This window comes from Magallana gigas, chromosome 3 (genome assembly GCF_963853765.1).
Source record: "Magallana gigas chromosome 3, xbMagGiga1.1, whole genome shotgun sequence".
Taxonomy (NCBI): domain Eukaryota; kingdom Metazoa; phylum Mollusca; class Bivalvia; order Ostreida; family Ostreidae; genus Magallana; species Magallana gigas.
In genome coordinates, this window is record NC_088855.1 from 53,907,590 (window position 1) to 53,931,631 (window position 24,042).

The following is a 24,042-nucleotide window of genomic DNA, read 5'->3' on the forward strand; positions in this document are numbered from 1 at the left end:
AAAATTTTCCATAAACAAAATATCTTTTTCTTTCCCTAGCAAGAACTTCAAAGTATATGACTTACCAAAAGATTTTTCTTAAAAATATGTATGATTTAATGTCATTAATCGCCTGCGCCGATGCGATTTAAATAGATCATTTGCAATATTAGTATTCGCCCGTCACGTGATTACAAAGTACATATGACGTCACAAAAATGCATCAAATATATTATTCAACATCGGTGTCAATAAATGTAACATAGATTTTAAGAAATACTCCCGGTCAAAGTATTTTTGCTATGATTATATATATGAACAGCCCACGGTTTACCCAAACAAGAGGAAGTATGGTGCTGGTATCAATAATTGTAAATTGATTTAAGTCGTTGTTTTATGACAACGTGTTTGATAACAATACATTTAAACTTGAAAACTCTTAATATTTCCATATACATGTAGTATGTGACGAAAACAGCTTGCAACTTTGAAAAAACACATCAAATGGTGATACTTTATTCCTTACGCCTTTTTCTATAAAACAATATCAAAACAGTCACTGCTCAATTATTTGTCTGTATATATGTCACTCTAGTTATATGTACACTGTATTTGTATTATATCAATCAAACTAGCGTAGGTCCTTCAACTACAAACATTAACTACTAGACTGAATCAAAATAGAAAACTACAACATGATACAACATAGAAAGAAATCATGTACACACTGGTTACTATTGTACGATAAGCGCTTCCTTGTAGATTCGATAGGTCGAAGTCGGGAACAATGCTTTGATCACGACATATATCACGTGACCATGTTCAGTTAGGTAAATAGTGCTTTTGGTGCTCTGTAGGCCAACTTCACGCATGATATCACTTGACCCAGGAGCAGACCCAACGCTGACGTCATAGGTGGAATTAAAACTTTCATCTTTGGCGAAAACATTTTCCCAATTCAATTCCATACCTCTAATGGATTTGCTCAATGTAGCCGAATATCCTTCAAAATAAATTAAGTACCTAAAATCTGTGATATTACTTCATATTTAATAAAGGGTACAATATATATGCTTATGGTATACGTTTAAACATTGCACTATCCCTAAAGCTTCGTGCATAGCAGAAATATACGAGCAAGTACTAATTTTTTTGCGAAAAGATATTGAACAATTCGAATTTTTAAATATATATTATCATAAACCGTTTCATATATGTTGTAATTTTATTACTTATTGTTTCTAACAAACTTTGCAAAATGTATCTTGAGATTAACTAACCGATAAGGTGCATGAAAACCATTGTCCCAAAAAGTATTCTAATGTTATCACTTGGCTCAGTAATTGCCTCATCATGAAAATTTTTCTTTAAACAGCAAAATATACGATCTAAGAACATTAATATAGCATCGTTACCTGTAAGACCTGGTCTTTCTGAAGTAGTATAAATCGAGGCATTAATTGGAGAACTTGTCTTGTTCCCAATGTTTACGGCGCGAACAAATACTGTGTAAACTTCTTGACTTCTGAGCGATAAATTGTTAAAAGACGCATAGTCTTTCCTTCCCACATCTACCCAGTTCATTATCATATCCCCTCCTTTCTGCAGCTTGCATTCAAATGATATTATTCCTGATTTGTCCTCAAAGCCAGACCAACGAACGTCTATTTTGGTGAGATCACGTTGAACTAGATAACCCTTCACTTGAATCGATGGATCCGGGACAATGAAATCTAGTTTTGCATTTCCGATGCTTGGATTTTCAAACGAAATGATGCTGGTGTTACCTTTTTGGGTTTTTTCAAGTTCCACATTATTGACACAAATAACAATAGGCACAAATTTAGTTCCGTGTGTCAATTTAAAGTATTTCGACTGAAAATGATTGGTTAACGCGTCATCACAGCGGTGAATACGAAAATTATCTTCATCCCCTGCAACAAATTCAAAATGAGTTTTTCTAAGTGAGTATCATACATACATGTACCTTGCAATAGCATACTTAAAATATAGATATTTTTATTTAAACATTAAAATTTTTAAAAAGGTTTCTATTTTAAGAATGCAATTATTTTGACTAAATGTACATGCAAATACTATAGCATTCAGTTTTTGATATAAAGAACATCAAGTTACAGTTTCTTAGATACTGGGAAATTTACCTACCCATACACAATTTGCAGTGTTGAACTCCACTTTCTAAATCTTCAGCTGAGAAATACACGTTATATTTTGTAAGTGTATTGTTGTTGATGTCTTCATATTCTAGATTTACTGACATGATTTTAATCGTGGGCGGAGTGTGATCAATGATCGTTTTCTTTGATATAAAATATGACTGTAAATCGGCAAAGTTTTCGGCGATAGCATGGGCAAAGACTGGAGATCCATGGGGTAGAAAGGCATGTATAGACGAGTGATGTATATCCCCAATATCAGCAAGAGGACGGATTTGTGTTCCGTTTAATGTTGTTCCTAGTCCCACTTTAATTTGGAATATTCCACTTTCGTCATCCACTGCTCTGACACAGACTTGATAATCGTCTGATGAAAATTGCGTCAACTCAATTGAATCCTTATTAGGGAAAGTAAAATATGGACAACACTGATAGATCTTTATCCTTAGTGTATAAATGGCTGACTGTTGTTGCGTAATTGAAATAATTCTACGACCAGTTGAAGCTGCCATTAAATCAACAGTTAATTCCGCCGATCCATTTGAGTTAATTTTTACCGGCAATATGACTACATCATCTTCAAATTGAAGAAGAATAGTTGTATCCCACGAAGGTTCTTCTATATAAACCAAAAACTTGTAGATAACGCCTTTACGCAAATCAAGATAAAAGTCTGTATTTACTGAATCCGTTATTTCATGATGAATTAAAGGTTTGTTTCTGCAAAGGAAAGCTCTTGGTTCGGTATTGTCAAAAGTAAACGATGGAGAGTAAGCTTTTGTACTAAGATGTCCTGCTGCATCACCAGCTTGTACAGCATACCTATAGATATTTCCTTCACTGCGCGAAATATTCAATCCAGATTGTGATAGTAAAGTAATTGATGTAGTCCCAATAGAATGAAATGAGTTATTTTCATAAACTTCAGTAACAAAAGAATAGTTCTGAATAAACGACTCCCTATCTGAAAAGCCAAACCATGAAACCCCGGTTGAAGATACGTTTGATTGGTAATAATTGTTTGTTTGTAATGGAGTGTTGAATACAACACCAGAACTTGGTTCATTCTCGTCGACTACTAAACCGTTTGACGAAAGGCTAGTATATAACCCAACATTGTTCATAGCTGAGACTGTGAAATAGTAGCGCAAACCAGGTTCCAACGTCAAGGACGGACATATTTCCGTCTGGTTTCCAAGATATACTTTTGTTAGTATATCATCAGCTGTTAAAAAAATATTTTTATCAAATATATTATTAATTAAACTTATTTATGTCAGTATTAATAAACAATTACAACATACAAGTTACTTATCAGTTATTCAGTTATTTTGATTAACTCTTTTGATATCTTATTTTCGTTTATGAAAAAAATAGACAGATCAATTATTTTGATAATCGAAAAAGAATAAATGATTACATTACAATAATTACATTTTGGGGTTGATCCAACGCTGAATGTGTAAAGTAAAGGACCATTATCTTCAAAGACATTTCTCCAGCAACTACAAACTTTCCAACCGATTCCTGCATACCGAATATTTTCTCCACATGCTTTATTTTTAGATATTAATAGGTACTGGCCAATGTTTATTGTAGGAGATGTATTTTTTATCAATATACTGTCACTTTTTGAGACGCTGTAGTCATTTTCTGAAAACCATGACCTCACGTACAATACATATCGTTGGCTGCTAACAAATGTTTTATCTACTGGCAAACAAAAGAGAATAGTTGTTTCCAAATTATTATCATTCCATGGATCCTCGTTTTGGATGTCATATATTCCTTGTCCAGGGTCCTCATCCTTTATCCCTATGGTCCACTCATATCGTTTAATCAGGCTAGAATTTGAAATCCAAGACCCAGTCACACAGGACGATGATGGCTGAACGGCAATATTAGTAAGATTATTAGATCCAATGTATACCTCAGTTGACGATTCATTTAATTTGTTGCAATTGGCATGCTCTTTAGATAAACACTTCAATCCTACAACTCCACATGTACAAAGATTGTTACAGAAAAACGAATTACAAGAATGTCTCTGCAGTACAAGTTTCCCTTTCGAATTAGACTTATTTGACAATGACGTTAGTACTGTAGCTTTAGCTGTTTTGCTTTTAAGTCCTGCGTTATTTACTGCATAAATCGATAAAATAACTTCTCTGAAAACAACAGGTATGAATTCATGTAGTGCAACCGTTGCTGTTGTATTATATCCTGGAATGTTAACGAACCCTTTTGTGTATTCTCCGCCATTGTAAGACGATCCAACAGAAATAAAATAATTTGCTATGTCCGACTCAACGTCTTTGAATCCGTACCATGAGATTGTTACGGATGTCGTGTTCCCAGACGTTTGCCAAAGATGACCAGATGAAAAACCACCCAGATGAGGTGGACTAGAATCAATGACAAAAACGTCACTCTCTCTAACATTGCAAAGACTTGCCAAGTTACAAGCAGTTACTATGATTGAATAGCGGTCTCCGTTAATAAGACGATTGGTTGCATTGAATGTTATTGTCAGAGAGTTTATGTTTTCGTGAATGACCCTTTCATATGGTACTTTTTTCCCATGATGGCTTTTAAGGGACACAACGTGATGGGAGATGCGACTTTCATCATCGACAAACTGCCAAGATACTTGCAGTACAGAATTGTCATACTGGATACTATTTGATGTGGTACATGGACTTGTTAGGATGTGTATCTTTGGGTGCGTTAAGATTTTTGGTGGAGATGTATCCACTTTAAAAGCATGGGAATATGCTATGGTAGAAAGATTGACGTTGTTGAAAGCCCTTACAGATAAGTATAAATGTGTATTTAAAGGCAACATCAGGGACGAAACATATACATCAGCTGACAAGTAGGAGTTTTTAAAAGACGTTATTTCGCAGTTGTCTGTTGCTGTTCCTATGCACCATTCAAAATGGTCGATAGATGAATGGGGGTCTTCAAATCCTACCCACGAAGCCGATATCAATGTTCTGCAATGAACATTTTTTACAAAACATTATAAATAAGGTCACCAACATATTGAAAGATTAATGAGCTTAGTTCTTTTTATGCTATACAACAAATGAAAATAATTTCACATGCAATGTTTTTGTTAATTAGACATATGACTTTTACGAGAAAAAATCAATCCATCGTAGTACAAGTCTAGAATTACAAAGCACACATTCATTTCACTAACTATAAGAGGATTTTTTTTAGGTATTGAGCGGATCATTCTTTTATTTCCCTGTATTTTATAAACTTTTAATCTCTAATTGAACGTGGGGATTTAAAATCAGCGTAAAATCGCGAGAAGAAGATTTTGCGGGTTTTGAAATCACGCTTTTTTTATTGGATGTAATGTAACTGAACTTTATTTATTTTACAACGATTGATAAGCAAGTTCTACAACTTAAATTAATATCTCCCGTTGGCACGGATGTTAGCGCGAGGGGGTCATTGGTGTGGGAAGAAGCCGGGGTACCCGGAGATAACCCACGTGTCCAAGCGGGCGACCGCCATACCCTATCACATACAACCACTGTCGATCACGGGGATCGAACTCGGATGGCAGCGGTGAAAAGCGAGTGCATTGGATGTAATGTAAATGTAAACTAAATTAAATTATTACAAAAATTAAGCGTTTGCGATTTTATATTCTCACAATTTCATGCAAAACAGTGGAATCGTGGAAATAAGTACTCGCAAAAAATTAGGAATCTACACTACTTGATTTTTCTTATATTGTTTTGTCACTTAAAGCTTCATGCATTCCCCTTTGCTATAATTAGAAGTTTTCGGTATAATAGTTGTTTTCTTACCTATCATTTAAATATACCATGCGTCCAGTTATTCCTTTGATGTAGATTAATCCAGCAAGAGGAGGAGAATTATCTGCTATTATTCCATCAGATACCGACACAGTACAAAGATTAGCTCTATTGCACGCTTCAACAAACGTAAAATACTTCAGCCCTGAGGTCAAACTCATATTCCAGCAATATTCTAGTTAAAGAAAAAATCTATAAAAGCAAAATTGAAAAAACTGGACATTTTGCAAGTTCATACGTATTAAACAAGAAATGTTTTTACAAGATTGTTGAAAATATTTCAAATTTTTAAGAATTAAACTCCACCTTGACGAAGTCCTATGTGTCTGTAATGTTTTATATCAGGAAATTTTGGGTTGGTACCAACACCAATGCGGTACGTTATAATGTCTGTATGAGGGTCACTAAACCCACTCCATCCAGCGCATAAAACAACCAAGCTCGTTTGATAATCTTTGTCCTTTACCAATGGAAAGAAACGAGGAAAGTGAATATCAAAGATAACACATTACCTATATCTTGGAACAATATATAGAGGTTACAATTCTTTTTCTTAAATCAAACTAACTGTAAAACATAAGTTCGACAGAGATTTGCTTACCTCATTTTCTCTGGTACCATCAAACACAGTCCCTTTACGTGGAGGCGATGTATCAACAGTGAAATTGTTTGAATATACAACGGTTGACAAAAGGGCATAATTGGTTGTCTGCGTAAAAAATATGAAGGTTATTCCCCTTGAATTGGTGCAAAATGCAAAACAATGTTCTTTCAGAGAAACAAAATGCATGTACCTTTAGTATTGCCCTATAGGAATGGCCGTCTGTAAGGCTTTGGGTTTGATTCATTATTATGTTAAATGAACTTCCAAATGCAGGATAAAATGCCATTACACTTTCACCATTCTCAGAAAAAAGGGCGCATTCCAAGTCTTTGATATGACTTTCGTCGTCATAGAATCCTTTCCAGTGCACCGTTACAGCACCACTGCTTACGTAACTTTTCTGCATGACATTTCCTACATACACTGTACCAGCATGGGGAGGAGTTATATCTACTGTTACCTTGGTAACGACGTAATTACTTTTTAATCCTGCTCTGTTTGTAGCTACAATAGTGTTGTACTGTTTGAATATTAAATCCAGTTACACATGTTTATATTCAAATTGATAAATAATTGTGTTTATATACTTAAGGAATAAGGAATCATTCTTTGAGTATTATGAGGTGATAGTTTTCACTATGCTCCAACAGAAATTATCACCTTATAATATTCAAAGAATGATTCCTTATTGCTTTTCTTTAATTCATGTTGTGTGCAAGAAAAAGAAACAACATTTCAAAAACACTATTTTTTTCATGTAGCACATGGTATGTATTACTACGCGGCGCAACCAATACCGTTTTTCGCTTATGCTATAAGACCCGCCCATTTCGTCTCGCTAATCTTTTTATGAAATTATTGGGCTATAGGCTTCAAAATTGATTCGTCATGTTAACACAGAGAAAGACAGCTGAAAATGTAAATATATAATGATAAATAATATCAATTCCACTCATGTGTTATATGGATTGTAAAAATCAAAATTACCTGAAACACTGACAAAATAGGTCTCTCCTTGGCTTAAACGAAGATGCGGAATATTTATTTTCCCAGGATGGATTGATTTGCGCCAGTTGAAAACATCGTCTGTTTGAGGGTTTGTACCTAAAAATTTGTAACAGAAAACTTTCATTCTTTAATTTGCTTTAATTTAACCAGAGTATTTTCCCACATTTTCTTTAACGTATTATCAGTTATATCACAAAAGCTTTAGTACCTATTGCATATTCATAAAAGGCAATGGATGGTATTTCATCTGTTCCAATTGGCATTGTGTCCTCTAAAAATGGCTCAACGTATAGTGATAAGGCCGACATCGTAAAGATGAAGCCATTTACATTTGGTATTGCTATTCTTCCTGTTATCGGAGGAGTTGCGTCAACCAATATTCCATCACTACAGCCGTACAACTTGTTTTCACCTCGAACGCAAGAGTATAATAAAGATCCATGAGTAAAATCTTTTTTTTTAAACAAGGCTATTCCTGTGTTTGTACTTGTAGCCATAATGCAATCCGTAAGCTGGTGACATTGATCACCATATTCTGGTGTTGACGTCGAAGTCATAAGAAATACTTTTAAGTTTTCCCCGCCATGTCCCAAAATAAGAACAGCTATTTCTATAATGGGTGAACAGTGGTCAATTTCTAGTTCTAAGAATTCGTCATAAAGGCTTCCTAGATGTTCGCTGAATGAAGCATGAGTAATGACATCTACAAAACTCTTATCGAGTTTCTGGAAATCTAAGTCGAAAACTTTAAGGTGATTATCCCTCCTGGTGTTTGCAATTTTCACATCTTTGCACTGATACATCCATTCTTCGTCTCCGATCCAAAATTTCAAACAGAAGTAAAGTTTGTGTGTCCAGCTTTCAAAATTACGAAGCGTTGTTTTAACCTACAATATATTTTCAATTGTAAAAAGATCCTTAATAAATCATAATTGTTACTGAAGTACATTTGCTTTCACCAAAATTAAACTTACTTGATTGGAAACTTTCACTTCTGTCCACTTTGAGAGAATGTCTCTTCCGTTTTCGTCTGAAGTAAGGGCCCAGAATCCAAAGAGCTCGCCACTGTCTAAAACCTCATTTTGAACCTCCCAGTTTACATTAAGTGTTGCGTGATTATCAGAGAAAGTTATCAACGCCTCTTTTATATCTAACAGAAATGTTTGCGCATTGTATATGAATCAAACTCCAAACAAAACTGCCCGAAACAAGGCGATACTCCTATAGTGTACGTTAAATTGTCAACAAGATGAACATTTTTAAAAGAAGCGTTGGCTCTCATACCGGGTATCGTTTGCATGGCAATCAACGTGTTCTTTATTCCTTGTCGTAGTTGAACTATATATTGAGTTGGCTGAATAAGATTTTTAAAGTGCCAGTAGGTAAAAATTTCATCCGTATGTTTCAAGAATTCTTCATCAAGATTGCACTGGTAGAAACTTGCATTGAAAGGTTTATTTGTATTAGTAGTGAAATTCAAAATGGGAGACTTTGGAAAAAATATAAATATTTTGTAGTTTCTCCGTGATATTTCTGTTAAAACCCGAACTTTGGGAGAATTCAAGGTAATTGATTTGGAAAAAATTACAATTGAGTAAACTTTTCCAATTTTTAACGTTTTGTTTATCAATATCTCGTATTCCGTTGTATTCTTCATTGTGTGTACGAAAATTAAATCTGATGAATCTGATGAGCATCGTTTCCCATCATGCACATGGAAGTTGGATAGAAAATAGTTTGGTTCAATGAATGTTAATCCGTCAGATGAAACTACTGATTCTCCACCAACACATTGCGCTTTTACAATTGAATAATATTTAAAAAATGGTTTAAACTCTGTCGCATTAAAACATGTTTTATATTTTGTCGACGGGATGGTATATTGAATAACATCAGCATGTCCTTTTCTCGTTCCGACTCCCACCTTAAAGGATACATTTTCATGATGGTCAAAGCCTTTTAACTTTATGCATAATTTATTTGGGTACAGCAAGTAATCTAGATCAGTAAAGTCCTCGGACTCTTCATTTATGTCTATGACGATTCCTCGACTTGGAGCATCCTGGCTAGGTATTTGAAACACTTTTGTTCGCGTATATGCCGTGTGACCTGCCTTATTTGTAATGATAACCTCTGCAAAATAGTTCAGCAAATTTTCGGTTTTTGCACGATGAAGTCGATCAACAGGATATGCTATGCAGTCAATGGCATTAGCTTGTGGACATAGTTGTGATTTATAGTGTTGTAAAAGAGGCGTAACAAATGTAGACCCAGATCCTACAACAAAATAAAAAACCTTTAAAAGTCTCAGACACACTTAAATCAATATAAAACAAACAGTTAATATATGACAACCAGATACATACCAATACGGAACAGTATGGAAGAAATTGGGTCAGTTTCTTCTTCATCTACAAATGTTTGATTTTCCCATCCAATGTAGATAGTTTTGTTTTTGATATCCACAATCAGCTCTTTGGTTAATACTATTGGAGTACAGTCAATAATTAAAGGTCCAACTGGAATAGTTTTTTCAACTCCTGCTTTGGATTTGCTTTTTAGGTACATCCAAAATCTTTGAGCACTTCGCAACCCAGAATGATGATTGAAATATCTAGAATGGCCTGATGTTTTTTCGAATGACACAAGTGAAGGACTGAGATATTCTGAGAAAGACTGTCCAAACCCAACATAAAAGTCTTGAAGTTGAGATTCACTACCACGGTATTTCCACTCAACATTAATCGAACCAGATGGAATATAGATTTCTTGGTTGACAAATGGAGGAGTTTTTCCACATATTCCCTCAGAGTAAGTTTCATCGGACCCAATATTGTGTAAGCTTGGTAAAGCGTGAATAAATATCTGAAATGTATTATTTCTACAGATATCAATGCATTTGGGAGTTTTTCTAAGTGAAACTTTTGTAAGATCCCGTAGTATAAGAAACGGATTGTGATGATCATCACACGCTATTCCTTGTCCTGTCGTGAATTTGAAACCAGTTAAATTAAAGATTTCAATTGGAGACAAGTCGTATGTAATGCCATCTGAGCAAGCAACATCAGATGGTTCTCCGGCATTGTTGAAAGCAATAACGGATGAGATAAACGTGCCTTCCTTTGGAAAATATATACGTGCGGAGTTTTCCGTAGTATTAATCACAACAATGCTGTCATTGTTTACCCCATTTAGCATTTCTTCTAGTTTTAAACACCAGGGAGACAATGCAACTTTGTAAAGAAGTATTCCACTTTCATGGTCAACGAAGCCATCCCAATTAATAAAAGTATTATTCTCTTCCGTAAAGTCAATGTCCTTTTCACCAAACACGCCTTCTCTAACTACGCCTTTGACGGGAGCGGACTCGTCAACAAGTATGTCTACATGATCTACGGTTCGGAGGAATGCATTATTCGTGACAACGAAAGTAAAGAAGTATTCTCGGTTGTGAAGACCTGTATTCGTATTATTGCCAATTAACTTTGACATGTCTAAATTATACAAAGACTTTTCACAAGCCCCATGTGATAGGCAGTAACAGTCTGTAGAATTATTGCAGTCAGCCTGAAAAATGTAAAGTATTTGGTAGTTAACTTAAGACATGTATCAAAGACACAATAGGGAGGGAGGTTATTTTCTTAATATACCCGTTCAATGAGAATAAAAACTATCATGATATTGCACATGCAACAACTGTGTTCAAATACTAAAGAATAATGTACAACACCTTGTGCTGGATGAGTATACAAATGCTAATTAAAAGTGGAATTTTCGCTTAAACCCAAATGAATATATAATTATATTGATTTTTATAATTTATAATTACCGGAATTGATTGATTTTCTGTGGAAAAATTAAATTCTTATTAAATTTGAATAAAACCCAAATATGATTTTAAAATTCATTAGAATTTTTTTTATTATTTATCTCAATGTATCTAATTTCAAATGTAAACATATCTTATGTCAAACGAAACTCTCAAGCTAGAGTTGAAATTTTACACTCTACGAAATGTTCTATCAAATGATGCATGTATATAAAGTGTTCAGAAACAGAAAAAAAGAGTTTTTTAAAAATCCACTGGCATATAATTATACAACATAATTTACGATTTTGAGTTTTAAATACCTTTTCAGGTAATCGATTCACTCCAAGAGTTCCATGACCAATATCCATTGACCCACCTTTAGTGCCAAAATACCACTCTATAGAGAGGATTCCACTGTGAATGTCCTTAATAGTCAACGTCATTTTCATGTTGGATAGTTCTGAAGTGTTGTGAACAAACAGCCCATTGAAGGCTCCCCTCTTCAAACCCATGTTGGTAATTTCTGGAACTGATGTATCGATGAAAACCCGTGTAGATTCGTTGTTAGTATTACCCATGATGTCTGTGGCTACCAGTTCCACCATGACGGAATCCCCATCAAAAAGGGTCAGATTTGTGCAATGGTTCTGAATTAAGACGTTCTTCTGTGATTGATTTGTTATTTCCTTAACATCATTTACATATACTGTGAATCTAAAGTCGATAATGCCGTCTACATTAGCGGTACCATTTTTCGGCAAAGGATATTCATTGTCATCGTATATGTCCAAAATTGTCGCTTTAGTTTCAATCGGTTTCAACAGATTCGATTTTTTCTGAAAAGAATTATAAAATCGACCTGACCAGTCGAAGCAAACAAACTTTTTATGTGTTTGCCAGATCTTATGTGAACCATTATCAGCTGTTGTGAACTGTAGCCTTTTTGAGTCATCTTTCAACATCGTTGAACTATTGTCAAAAAGAACAAATCTACGAGAAATTTGAACATTTCCTTCGCCGCTGTTATCTTGAACTTCAAGGTTAATTTCATAAAGGCCACACTTTGCAAATTCAATTTCAAATGTCGTTGAATTTGATGATATCCTGGAGTTACTTTTGTCAGCTGTAAGATTTGTTTTTAACTTACTGCCGTCACCATCTATACCATACACAGATATTTCGTATTGGCGAATTCCTGATGCTTTTATTTGTTTACCATTATGTATATCTTGATCTTTCCAGCCATTTATTTCAATGGTTATAACTGATGATTTGGTAATAGGACTGGATATCTGAATGGGATCTAAGTTTTCACAATCCTTTGTAACTTTACAATGCAAAGGTTTCAGTTGGTCAAACCAAAAGCATTTTTCCTTTATAGTTATCGTTTCATTATAATATCTTTTGGGCGAAATACTGCTTGGGTTGTGAAGAGCTGTTGTTTGAAGATACCCTTTACCAACTGCCGTAAAACTGAAGCAAAGCCTTTAAAACAAAATATAATATTTGAATTTTCTTTAAATCAAAAGCAACAGATTTTTTTATAAATTTTTGATTATGATTTCGTATACTTCCAAAGAGTACATATACATATTCTGCATTTCATATTTAACATGTCGCTTACCCATCTCCGTTTTGAAGATCGATATCCGATAAAACAGTATTTGTGTGTCTTGCATTGACAGTATCGTCAAGATTTCCCACACTGATACCAAGTTCAGAGAGAGCATAGTCAATTATTGCAAATGTGTTTCCTGCAACCAAACAGAAACTTTTTTAATAAATTTTCTTGATTTAAATTAGACTATATTTGGTATTACTACATGTGTACAAGAAAAAACGCATTAATGATATTTTACCAAAGTCTCTGGCTACAGTAGAGTAATGATAAATATGAGCGTTTCTCTATAGCTCTTAAACAAAAATGACATTCATGCATTCTTAGCAATCCCCTATCCGGAATTATACATGTAAAACTACCGAGTTGTTTTAGAAATTGACTTAAGGATTACGTTTACTCAGGGTTTGAGATTTCAAAAAATATTTTTACAAAGTTCAATTGCTGAAGTCAAAAGATGTTTTAAAAACACAAAATAACAGCGCTATTAACAAATATTGACATTGATATTCATGATTTGTTTAGCTGAGGAAAATATGCTTCGAAAAGGTAGATTAATATTAAAACAGAGGAAATTCGAACTAATTTTTTATTTTCTTATTTTCTCTTAAAAACTATATGTCGCAATGTTATTGCAAAAGTTAAGTTTCTTTATGTTTTCCATATCATTTTACATATTTTATGGTTGTATTTACTCGTCTATAAATTCATATCATAGGCTGGCACGCGATCGGAAAAATCTTCAAATGCAAAAAATCGATTCAGGATAAAATATCTCGAAATTTTGATCATTGACCTTATATAATGATAATGTCAACATAATACAGGCAATAAAAACAGTTTTAGGCAATCAATTGTTTGGAGCTCCTAATAGTCAGTTTTTTGTAAAATTAATACAAAAATTGGTACAATTTTGGAAATTGATAGAGGGAATTCGGGCTAAATTAAACTTAAAATATGAGCTTCAAACGATTCATTCAAAAATAAAATAAGTAAAGCTATTCATATTTTATCCTTTCCCTACCTACAAATTGTTTTATTATATCTAATAATAACAGAATAAAGAAAACCTTGAAAATGATGGACAATTCTGACAAATTTTGACAATTTTAAAAAAAAAAAATTCAGAGGTCACTAGCAGAAAAAGTAGGTAGTAATTTGAAAGTGAACAATAGCACCACCATAGTGGGGCTACAATGTACAATACGTGGTTCTTCGTTCCTATTAGTGTATTTTTTTCGCCCCTGAGTAAACGTACTCCTTTAGTGTCATTTGATTGTTCTTGCTATTTAAAAAATGCTATTATAACAGTGGAATCCAAGCACTAAGAAAAGAATTGGATTTTAAAGCTATTTGATGTTTGAAATCAAAAATATTCATTCATACAAAAAAATGTTAATAAATGTACAAATGATATTTGTTCTTAAAGACATCGTGTTTGCTCATTTTATTTGACAGGCTGCAGAATATACATTTTACTGCGCTTGCGTAGAAGAGGAAGAGAAACTCAATATTTATGTGTTGGGCCATAAATAATTCAATTTTTATTTATTTACTTTGGAACACCGTCATTTTTCAAAATTATATTTTCAGATAAGACATGAAATATGTGAAAGTCATGTAAAAAATTCAGTACTTCACAAATCATAGGTTTTTGCGTCCCCACATTTCTTTTATAAATGGCCGTTCTTTACAAAAGAAATGTCAGTTGTACATATTTCACTTCAATGTTTTGCGATTTTACATGAAGAATAGTTTTACGTAGTGATGCATTGTCTGTTGGCTTGTCTGCAAGAAAAAAGTTAGCCTTAAGAATTGTTCACTGTTGTAGAGATGAATGCAATTCCAGATTTGAAATACGAAAAAAATAAACAACAGAGTCTTCGTGCTACATGTGGGTGCTTTAAAATGTAATGATGTATGTTATAAGTAGAATGCACTAAAACCGCCTTCTTTTCTTAAATTGGTGCATGGGATAAGGTTTTTTCAAGTGAGAATTAATCTTGTGTACCCTTGTTCATATTGTGAGTACACCAATTCAAAACCTCCCAAAATGGCAACAATTGACGATAAAGCTTGAATGTGATGTATAAACGCAGATATCGTCTGCGGTAAGCCACTTTGATACTAGGACCACATTTTTAATTATTTATTTGATGACACTTAGAACGTTCATAATTTTTTTTAATTTTGCCTGAAAAGAACCTTTTTCGGATTTGGCTATAAAATTTTTTGAATCAAGCCAATCGGTTGCACAGTGCTTGTTGTTGGGTACAACATTAGTAAAATTATGTTGAAGTGTTCACAAGGATTCATACTTTTTTCGAGCACTAATAATATTAAATTCTTATAATCTCTCTTGTTATGAGTAATTAAATATCTCCTGTATGAAACAATTATTTATATACCACACAGAAAATAATCCAAGATTTCTTTTTTGAAGCGCTGCATCTTTCTAGCCAGGTAGATGGATACAGAAAAAAAGAAAAGTATTTTGATGTTTCATTGCAAACGACATAAATATACCTAGATAATAATCTACTTTCATTCAATGAAAAATCTTATAATAGTTTTCTACTTTTTCAAGAGAATAACAATCATGACTCTTAATAATACATCACGCACTATTGCAAACTATTGCAAACATACCTGCACCAACTCTCTTCCATCGAAGTGAAACACTTCCTCCACCTATTCCAAACTTGTACTCTTTTATAAAAGCTGGCTTGGAATGGACTGGTGTAATTACAAAAGAGAACTGCAGACTGAATTCCGTTCTGTTCGGCAAGAAATTTATGTAGTTATCTCTTTGGTCCATGCAAGCAGAGGATGAATTTAATTTTCTGAGCGTGACGTGCTCTCCGTTTTTTCCATGAACTCCAGCAAAACACGTTTCAATAGTTGGCTTACGGGTCACTGGAAATCATAGGTATTGTTCAATAAACAGCAATATTTATGCACCAACTAAACAGGTGTAGAAATTACCTACTGATACAGTTCGCCTGTGCTGAATCTTTGGCAGTTGAAAAACCATCGTCACAGTGGCAATGTTTGGCAACGTTGTCAGGACCACACGTTCCAGGCCAACAATACCTATTTTCTTGTGAACACAGCCCTTTAAATAGATAGCATTCAAGTCGCATTTTCCCAGCATTATTAGTTTGACAAGTATAATCGATTAAAGTTTCTACAATAGATTAAATATGAAAAGTAATTTACATACATGCACACTCTGTACTGTTATTGTAGAGTTTTACTGGACGACTAGAATTGCATCTTTTACAATGACCTCTTGGAGACAAATAACAATCCAAATCTATTTCGGCACAATTCTGTATTTTTGACTGGTCTGGAAATGAATTGCGAAGAATTACGAATCAAATTCACAATAAAAGAGACAATTTGATATGAATTCCTGTCGATTCACTCACCTTCAATATCAATGTAGATAGCAAATTCGTCAGCTGTGGCTGGTCCTAGTAATTAATGTGCATAGGTATTTGTTACAAATATCTTTTTTTTATTCCAAATATTTGATACATGCATATAAAAAAGGACAAAATAAAATCAAACATTACCACAAACATATTCCACTTGTACAACTTTATGTTCTCCTTCGCAAGGGTCAGAAAATAAGGAGTTCTCTGCAGGGGTGCTACAGTCATTCCTGGAGTTACAGCTACGTCTGAGAATATGAGTTACAGAGCCCCAACAACTCCCTAATCCATAGCGAGCACTTTGCACCTGTATCAATCCTCCATTTTCGCACCTCAGGGTAATGGTATCATGTTCTTTGACTTGGATGTTCCCTAGAATCAAATTTATAATTCTAGTATTATTATTGTAAAAGTACCCCACACATACAGTGTAATTACACACACACACACACACACACACACACACACACACACACACACACACACACACACACACACACACTCTCTCTCTCTCTCTCTCTCTCTCTCTCTCTCTCTCTCTCTCTAAAAATAAAGAGCAAAGTGTTCAGAAGTCCAAAAGGAAAATAACGGTTTTATCAATTCTTTACATTACTTACTATGAGTCCATCTTATTGAATAGTAATTAGGACTAAACAGAATTGCTGGAAGCGAAGGTCCCTCTACGTCACGCCTCTCTGATATTCCCATCCAAAATTCACCTGGATCACCCGAAGAACCACCGATCCAACGGCTTATGAAGAAACGCCTTTTTGAAGACCGATCGTTGAAAGACACACAGAGATAAAATAATTGATAATCAGGTTGTTACAAAAAATAGTTTATATTTTCATATGAAATATATTTTACACATACCCTATGATACCGAAAATACTGTAGGAGCCCGATTTTTGCAGATCTCCATAATCTGAGGTATTTAAGTATTCTTTTCTGAACCAGTCAATTTTGTTTGCTGACTTTGGTGGACTAAACATTATTTTTTTCATTTCCAAACCATTTTTGTAGACTGAAAGTTTTACCTATAATGAAAGTAATCAATTTACTAGTTATTTGTTTTCAAAACAACAACATTCAAGAAACTTGTATGATGAAAAGATATCAGATTTCGCAAATTTAATATGAAAAGATTATTTACTTTGTCAAATAACCGTTTTAGTGAAGTTTATTTCAACGAACACCATCTTAAAATAATATAATTTCTTTCGCATAACAAAGGTAAATGCATTAATATATTATATTATGCAAGAATCATTAGATTTAAACAATAGTGTCTGCTTGTTCACCTTGTGAATGATCATTTTGTTCCAGTTATCAACCAGCTTGTTTTTATAGTGTGTGCTGCATCTAGATCCAACGCTATTGGCGCATGGTACATTTTCACCACTTGTTCCTAGATTATTCCACAATGTAAAAATATTATTTGCGCCCCCGATATCTCCAGAAGCTCCACGAAAAACCATTATCCATTGTTGACCATTCACTACAGCCACTGAAAGGGACAGATATCTTTATATCTATGTTTAAAGAAGCAATAAAAATCCAAATAATTTTAATTATCATTCTTGAAAATAGGAAGTGTGTCAAAGCAAAATGTGTAATCAGAAGCCCGCAATTTCGAAATTTCATATACCAAACAATTGATTTTAAACATCATTCATGTACTGAATATAGCATCAAATTAGAGTTTAAACATGGTTAGCTTAACGTGCGAGTTAAAATAAAATTTAGAATAAAAATAAATTAAAGAAAAAAGTTAAAAACTTTGTATTTACTCCTTGCATTTAATTAAGACATATAAAATATAAACATAATTTTAAAAAAGATTAAATTTTTAAAAAACCATCATTTGTAATATATCTTTAGTGTATACATACGTGACACAAAGAACAAAATGATCTCTCTTTCATGTCGGGTACCTCCCAGGATACCCATTTTGACACTCGTTAAAAACAGGAACATATTTGTTTTTATACCTGTACCATTATCTTTTAAAAAGGATCTTAACTGATAAACCTATTATCTACAATGGTGTATCTTATGCAAAGCCCATAAACGGCCCTAAATTCAAAAAAAAAATAGCTGGTTTTAGAAAAACTTGTTGCAAAGGTAGATATTTTATGAACAGATCCTATCTGTACAGATTAAACAAAGTAACAAAATTTGAAGTTTCAAAGGACTACACCTGACAACACAGAACTGCAATGGAAAAAAATTGAAAGTAATCGATAGAATTCTTTGTACACGGTAGACTCTTCTATTTGTGCACACCAGGAACCAATACCATCATTATGTATGTACCTAATAGAAACAACATTAGGAAAATTATCAAATATATATAATTAATGTTTTAACTTTTTCATAATAATTTATAAAAAGGTCAGTTTAAGAGTTGTGATAAACTCAAATAGATCTAAATTTCAAGCAAACAAACGTTTATTGTTCAACTTTAGTTTAAAGTAACCAATGCAATGCTCTTGTACTGATAAAAATCCTACTTCATGAAAGGTAGAGGTCAGTGTTAAGTATTTTGAAATTATGTAAAGAACTTCATTTGACAGGTTTTTTAAAGTTTGGCTTTTTTGGATAAATCAAAAACGCTGTGTCTTATCTCATGGAAAATGCGACTATAGGCTATTTCGACCAATACATACGCAAACATGTCAAATGTATTTGTAGTGATGGTAAAATATTTACAATAATGTATAAAGGTTACATACTTTCTAAAATATTGTCCATTTCTGTCAGATAAGTGGCTCGTACGTCTAATTATTAAATTTAAAAAAATCTACGACTCAGGCTCCGCCTTCATCAACTGTCTCAGCCTCAAGTTAAAATATTCAGTACCACAAGTTTATGCACTTTTCTTCTATGGATTTGAATTGAAATATTTTTTTCATAGTTCAGGGAAAATAAAGGCTATGGAGTCAAGGTTTGTGGTATCATGTTCATTACTGTTCAGAAATATTTAATGTTGTGGTTATGATAGGCAAGAAAAATATCTCTAAATTGATTCTATGGTAGGAGGACCGGGGGTTTTGGCACTACAGCAGAAAATGCCGATAATGCTAATCTTGCAGACTATTCCTCAACAATTTCTCTTCTACTTTATGTTCAAGTCATATTCTCATTTCACAGAGAGCAAAGAAAATATGTTCATGATACACTAATGAGCACTATTGGTACACAAATGAAGATTTTTTAAGTTTTATGGTAAAAAAAAAAAAGAAGGAGGATACTATCGGCAACATGGTGACAAACAATCATTTCTGCATCCTAATTAAGACATTTTGGAGATTGTATGTTCTTATAATGGTTATTAATTGTATTGAGGTCTTTAAAATCACATACAACTGAACTATAATTGCATTGTTGTGTAATATACCGGTAGTAGAGAATAAGTTTATCATTATATAGGCTTTCAATTTCTTAATGTTTTGTTAGAGCTAAAACTGATTGTTCATATATATAGTTTCACTTTTTTTCTACATTACAATGAATGTCGTATACTGACATAGCTTTGTATATTGTTACAGATTGTGCGATTCTTATAAATTGGTTTTTTTTTTTGGAAAATGGCTTAAAACACTGTCTGTTTTAATCTCTGTATATATCTTTCTTAGTTCGAAAGCAGGCTTCAATTTGACATACGAATCAAATAATCATCCATTCCTGTATTGTTTACATAAGGACTTCTGAAATACTACAGCAAAAACAGGAACCTTGATTGTGTCACAAGCAAAACAAACACTCATGAATACGCTTGTTTAAAAAACAATTAACATGGTTATCTTGTTTGTATGTTTTGTCGATGTTTTATCATATCAACTCTTTAAACCGACACTGAAATCCACACACAAGGAGTTTATATCTTCTTCCTAGTAACAACAACTCATGATAACTGTTGCGATGACGAAATTATCCGGCATATCTGTGCTCAGTTTGTAAGAGTTCCAAGAGGCCTCTCTGTGAATCAGGTGATTTATATAGTTTCTATCGATATACAGCTTTGAATCCCATAAGGGTCCATTCAATATCCCTGGAGTAATTTTTAACAAATTTAAATCATATATGTATTGAAGTTTTGATGAACTGGCTCTTGAATACTTGAGTTGAAAATGTTTGAATCACCCCGCCCTGTTTTCATAACATAATAGTTATCTTCCTTTGATGGGACATATTCTGTAAGATTTGAAAGTTATTTAGACCTTCTTTGTGTCAAATATAGAAGATGGCCACGCGGTATTGAGAATATGACGAAAATATTAAAAGCTGTGAACAACAAAGAGGACGACAATAACAACAACAATTTACATCCAAACGTCAACAACAACAACGAAAAACAACAATGACAATTACAGACGCCATAGTAACGACAGGTTTCAAGTGAGCATTTAAAGAATATTTTACAACTAAAAACAAAATAGAAAAAAATCAAATCACGTTTTGTTAAAAAAAAACAATATGAATTTCAAATTACAGTTTTATTCAAGAGGTTTTGCTGAATACTAAAGGGCTAAGACTTTTAAAAGAGACTTTTAAAAGTTTTCGTTAGTGAATTCCGTGTGCTAAGGCTAAAATGCAAGGAACTCTTTAAAAAAGTTAAAACTGAATACTATTTTATGTTTTATGCAAGTTTTAGAGTGTTTTATTGGTATCCTGGTGTCGAAATTATTTGTTACTTTTTACCATTAATTGTTGCCTCATTATTTTTTTTATTCATTCTTATCTTGATAGAGTTTTATAAAAATATAAAGCTAGATACATTGTAACTAATTTTATCATAAACAGAATTGTTAACTAAATATCGCCAAAATGTGGCTGGAAAAAGAGTAAAACTTGTATTGATTTTAGTCACCTCCATTCTCCACCACATGCAGAAATTTTTACTTTTTCTGAGTCCCTTTTCAACCAAGGATGATTTGAACTTATACCTAGTTTGCTTGCAGTTTTATGTCAAACTGGAACTCATCTTGTATCCTAGTTTTGGCTCCTCTTTGACTTCCAAGGATTACAATATAACTACACTTAAAAGTTATCTATACGATATTGCTTTTATTTGAAAGCAATATAAACTGCACTTTTGTGAATTGGTCCATGACAAATAAAAAATATTATATAAATTATATTTTTAGTAAATTAATCTTTGTTGGTAAAGTTTTTCAGAAAAAAATTTCGTCTTTTAAAATTTAACAATTTATTTCATTAATAGTTCTACTCATTATTACACAAAACATATTTTTTCAGCAAAATATACTTCTTAAAATACAGCTCATATTGCTTATGTTGCCACAAAACAATGCTCCAATATCTAATATTTTTGTTAAATTGCCAAAATATGGACCCCTCCGATCCATGCCATCAAGGTTATAACAAACTTGGACCATACTTGCCTCCACAAAAATTTCAAACACTTTAACCCTTTAGGCTCGTATAAATATTTTAAAGTTGTTTCCTTTGTGTATTTTCTGTAACCCTCGTAACCATTGTAGCTTGTTTGTTACAAGACTGTGTCTTAATAGTGGCACTCTGCTTCAGAAAAGATATTTGTAGTGATAAAACAGAACTTAACAAAATAGATTTTTATCTATCGAGTATGATTCATCAATTTCTTACGGAAACGTATCGTTAATTTATCTATCTATAGAAGCAGACGGGACTGATATCTATAGGGTCCATTAATCGATTGGTCGAAACCTACAGCGGACTGAAATCTACACAACCTATTTTTCGATTGGTCAAAACCTACATCGACCTAGTAAGTAAAATCACAGACTGCACAAAATAATATCGATAATGTCAGACTCGAATTCTCATAGGAGACACTAAAGCATTTTAGTGTTTAAATGACCAAAGAAATATGGTGGTTACAAAATTATAGCACTGGGAAGCTATTTTTATGCAATAAACATGTAAATGCTTCAGAACAAGTTTGGTGTAAATCCGCCTAATGAATAAAAAAATGAAAACGTTAACCCAAAGCCCCCTCTTTACATTCATATCTGACGCACAAGAGTAATAAACATTACTTATTATTCTACTGTTATAAAAGAGAGGGGATATATACTTTTTATGCTTGCGTTTCCGTTCATCTATCTGTCTGTAACAAAGTTGCGAAACTTCAATTCATCAACATATGAAATTGATAAACATTTACAGAAAACTAAATGTCGCATTTTTCGTAGCAACTGCATGTATTAATCGCAGATGTTTGAATTTTACCATATCATTTGTATAGGTATGTCACATGGTGGGTGTAATGTTTGTACCACGTCAACGTCTTGTTAAATGACGACTTTGTTTATTTTTGTTAAAAAAAATTAACAAATTTTCGTCAAATGAAATCAATTCATCAAATGATGGAAATTTTAACACACTTTTTGCTTAGGCATGTGATACGGTAGGATTAATTTGTTTTTGTTTTTGTTTTGTTTTGGTTGAATTCTATATCTACTTCCTGTAAAGTGTCGACTTTCCTTATTTTGTATATTCACATCGCTGCCTGGGTATCACTAGTGAGCTTTGGGAGGGTAACAGTTGAAATTGACACCCCAAGAAAACCATTGTCAACCGACGCGAACTGTTATCCTCCCAAACAGGCACTATTTATTTTGTTATACTGAATGTCTTTATTTTAAAGAAAACATCACTGCTTTTAGATAGGAATAACGTAATTCTAAGGCGAACCGTACGCGCATGATTTTCGCGCATGTAACAATTTTTAATGTTACCCGTTGCTAAGTGCATTGCTAACGCTGAGGGTAATAGAACAGATTGTGAACTGCGTCTAAACCAATCAGATTTCAGTATTTAACATGAAAGTATAATAATGTCAACCCGTGCAGGCACGGGTCAAAGTCTAGTTTAAATAATTAAAACTAAATAATTAATGTTGCGTGAGTGAATTGTGCGAGCGTTTCATTTTCATTTTAGGTCACCTTTACTTTATTTTACTATACGTAATTAAATCATCTGAAATAAATAACTTTTGTAAACATTCATCACTGAATTAGGTTTATTTATATTCACTTCATATGATGGAAGACCCCGTCACATATTTATGATGAAATTGGGGTTACTATCTGGTTCCTGGGGTGAACATTTGAACAAAGTCATTACTTCATCTTCCAAGGAGGTAAAGTCGTTTATATACAACATGTAGTAAACGAATTTAACAGTTTAACGCCATTCACTGAAGGTTGTTTCAGGTTCGGTTAAAATTTGCTCAGTAGAAGACATTAAACACGGGAGAGGTACTGCGGAATCCTAAGAGCATTGGACGACGACATTGTCCATTTGGGAAGTTCAGGAAATCTTACATTCTGTTACTCACCCCCCCCCCCGGTATAAATATTGGCTAGCTTCTGGCTAAGTACTTCCGGAAAGTCCTAAGACTCGATCTCCTACGCAGAATTGTGTTTATTATTCTCTCAGTGAATGTATGATCCGATGGTAGCATAATAAAAAAAGATAAATTACAGATGAAGATGTATTCATTTCATTTTTTAACGTAATAAATCGTAATTTTTAAAGAGATAATCAGGGCCATTTAGTGGT

General features: G+C 33.3%; 2 protein-coding genes and 2 long non-coding RNA genes across 5 annotated transcripts; 1 reads left to right on the forward strand and 3 right to left on the reverse strand.

Annotated features, from left to right (window-relative positions):
* Positions 1-390: 390 nt before the first annotated feature.
* Positions 391-9,051, reverse strand: LOC105325662 (uncharacterized). The gene is made up of 11 exons (XM_034480386.2): positions 8,579-9,051; positions 7,813-8,491; positions 7,584-7,700; positions 6,787-7,100; positions 6,594-6,701; positions 6,299-6,452; positions 5,984-6,167; positions 3,591-5,152; positions 2,146-3,381; positions 1,395-1,913; positions 391-982 (listed from the first exon to the last, which is right to left on the reverse strand). The coding sequence occupies exons 2-11, from the start codon at positions 8,405-8,407 to the stop codon at positions 714-716; spliced, it is 5,058 nt and encodes a 1,685-aa protein (XP_034336277.2). The 5' UTR covers positions 8,408-8,491; positions 8,579-9,051; the 3' UTR covers positions 391-713.
* A 3,984-nt stretch (positions 9,052-13,035) lies between these two features.
* LOC136273466 (uncharacterized) lies at positions 13,036-17,242 on the reverse strand. The gene is made up of 7 exons (XM_066077896.1): positions 17,088-17,242; positions 16,612-16,842; positions 16,465-16,509; positions 16,257-16,382; positions 16,023-16,148; positions 15,683-15,949; positions 13,036-13,169 (listed from the first exon to the last, which is right to left on the reverse strand). The coding sequence occupies exons 1-7, from the start codon at positions 17,176-17,178 to the stop codon at positions 13,036-13,038; spliced, it is 1,020 nt and encodes a 339-aa protein (XP_065933968.1). The 5' UTR covers positions 17,179-17,242.
* A 113-nt stretch (positions 17,243-17,355) lies between these two features.
* Positions 17,356-18,422, reverse strand: LOC136273532 (uncharacterized). The gene is made up of 3 exons (XR_010711691.1): positions 18,363-18,422; positions 17,772-17,977; positions 17,356-17,507 (listed from the first exon to the last, which is right to left on the reverse strand). It is a non-coding gene; the product is annotated as an uncharacterized lncRNA (long non-coding RNA).
* A 208-nt stretch (positions 18,423-18,630) lies between these two features.
* Positions 18,631-22,592, forward strand: LOC105325554 (uncharacterized). 2 transcript variants are annotated; one of them, XR_010712404.1, is made up of 3 exons: positions 18,631-18,778; positions 20,714-20,871; positions 22,133-22,592. It is a non-coding gene; the product is annotated as an uncharacterized lncRNA (long non-coding RNA). The 2 variants fall into 2 exon arrangements; XR_899729.4 differs by lacking the exon at positions 18,631-18,778 and adding an exon at positions 20,014-20,462.
* Positions 22,593-24,042: the final 1,450 nt, after the last annotated feature.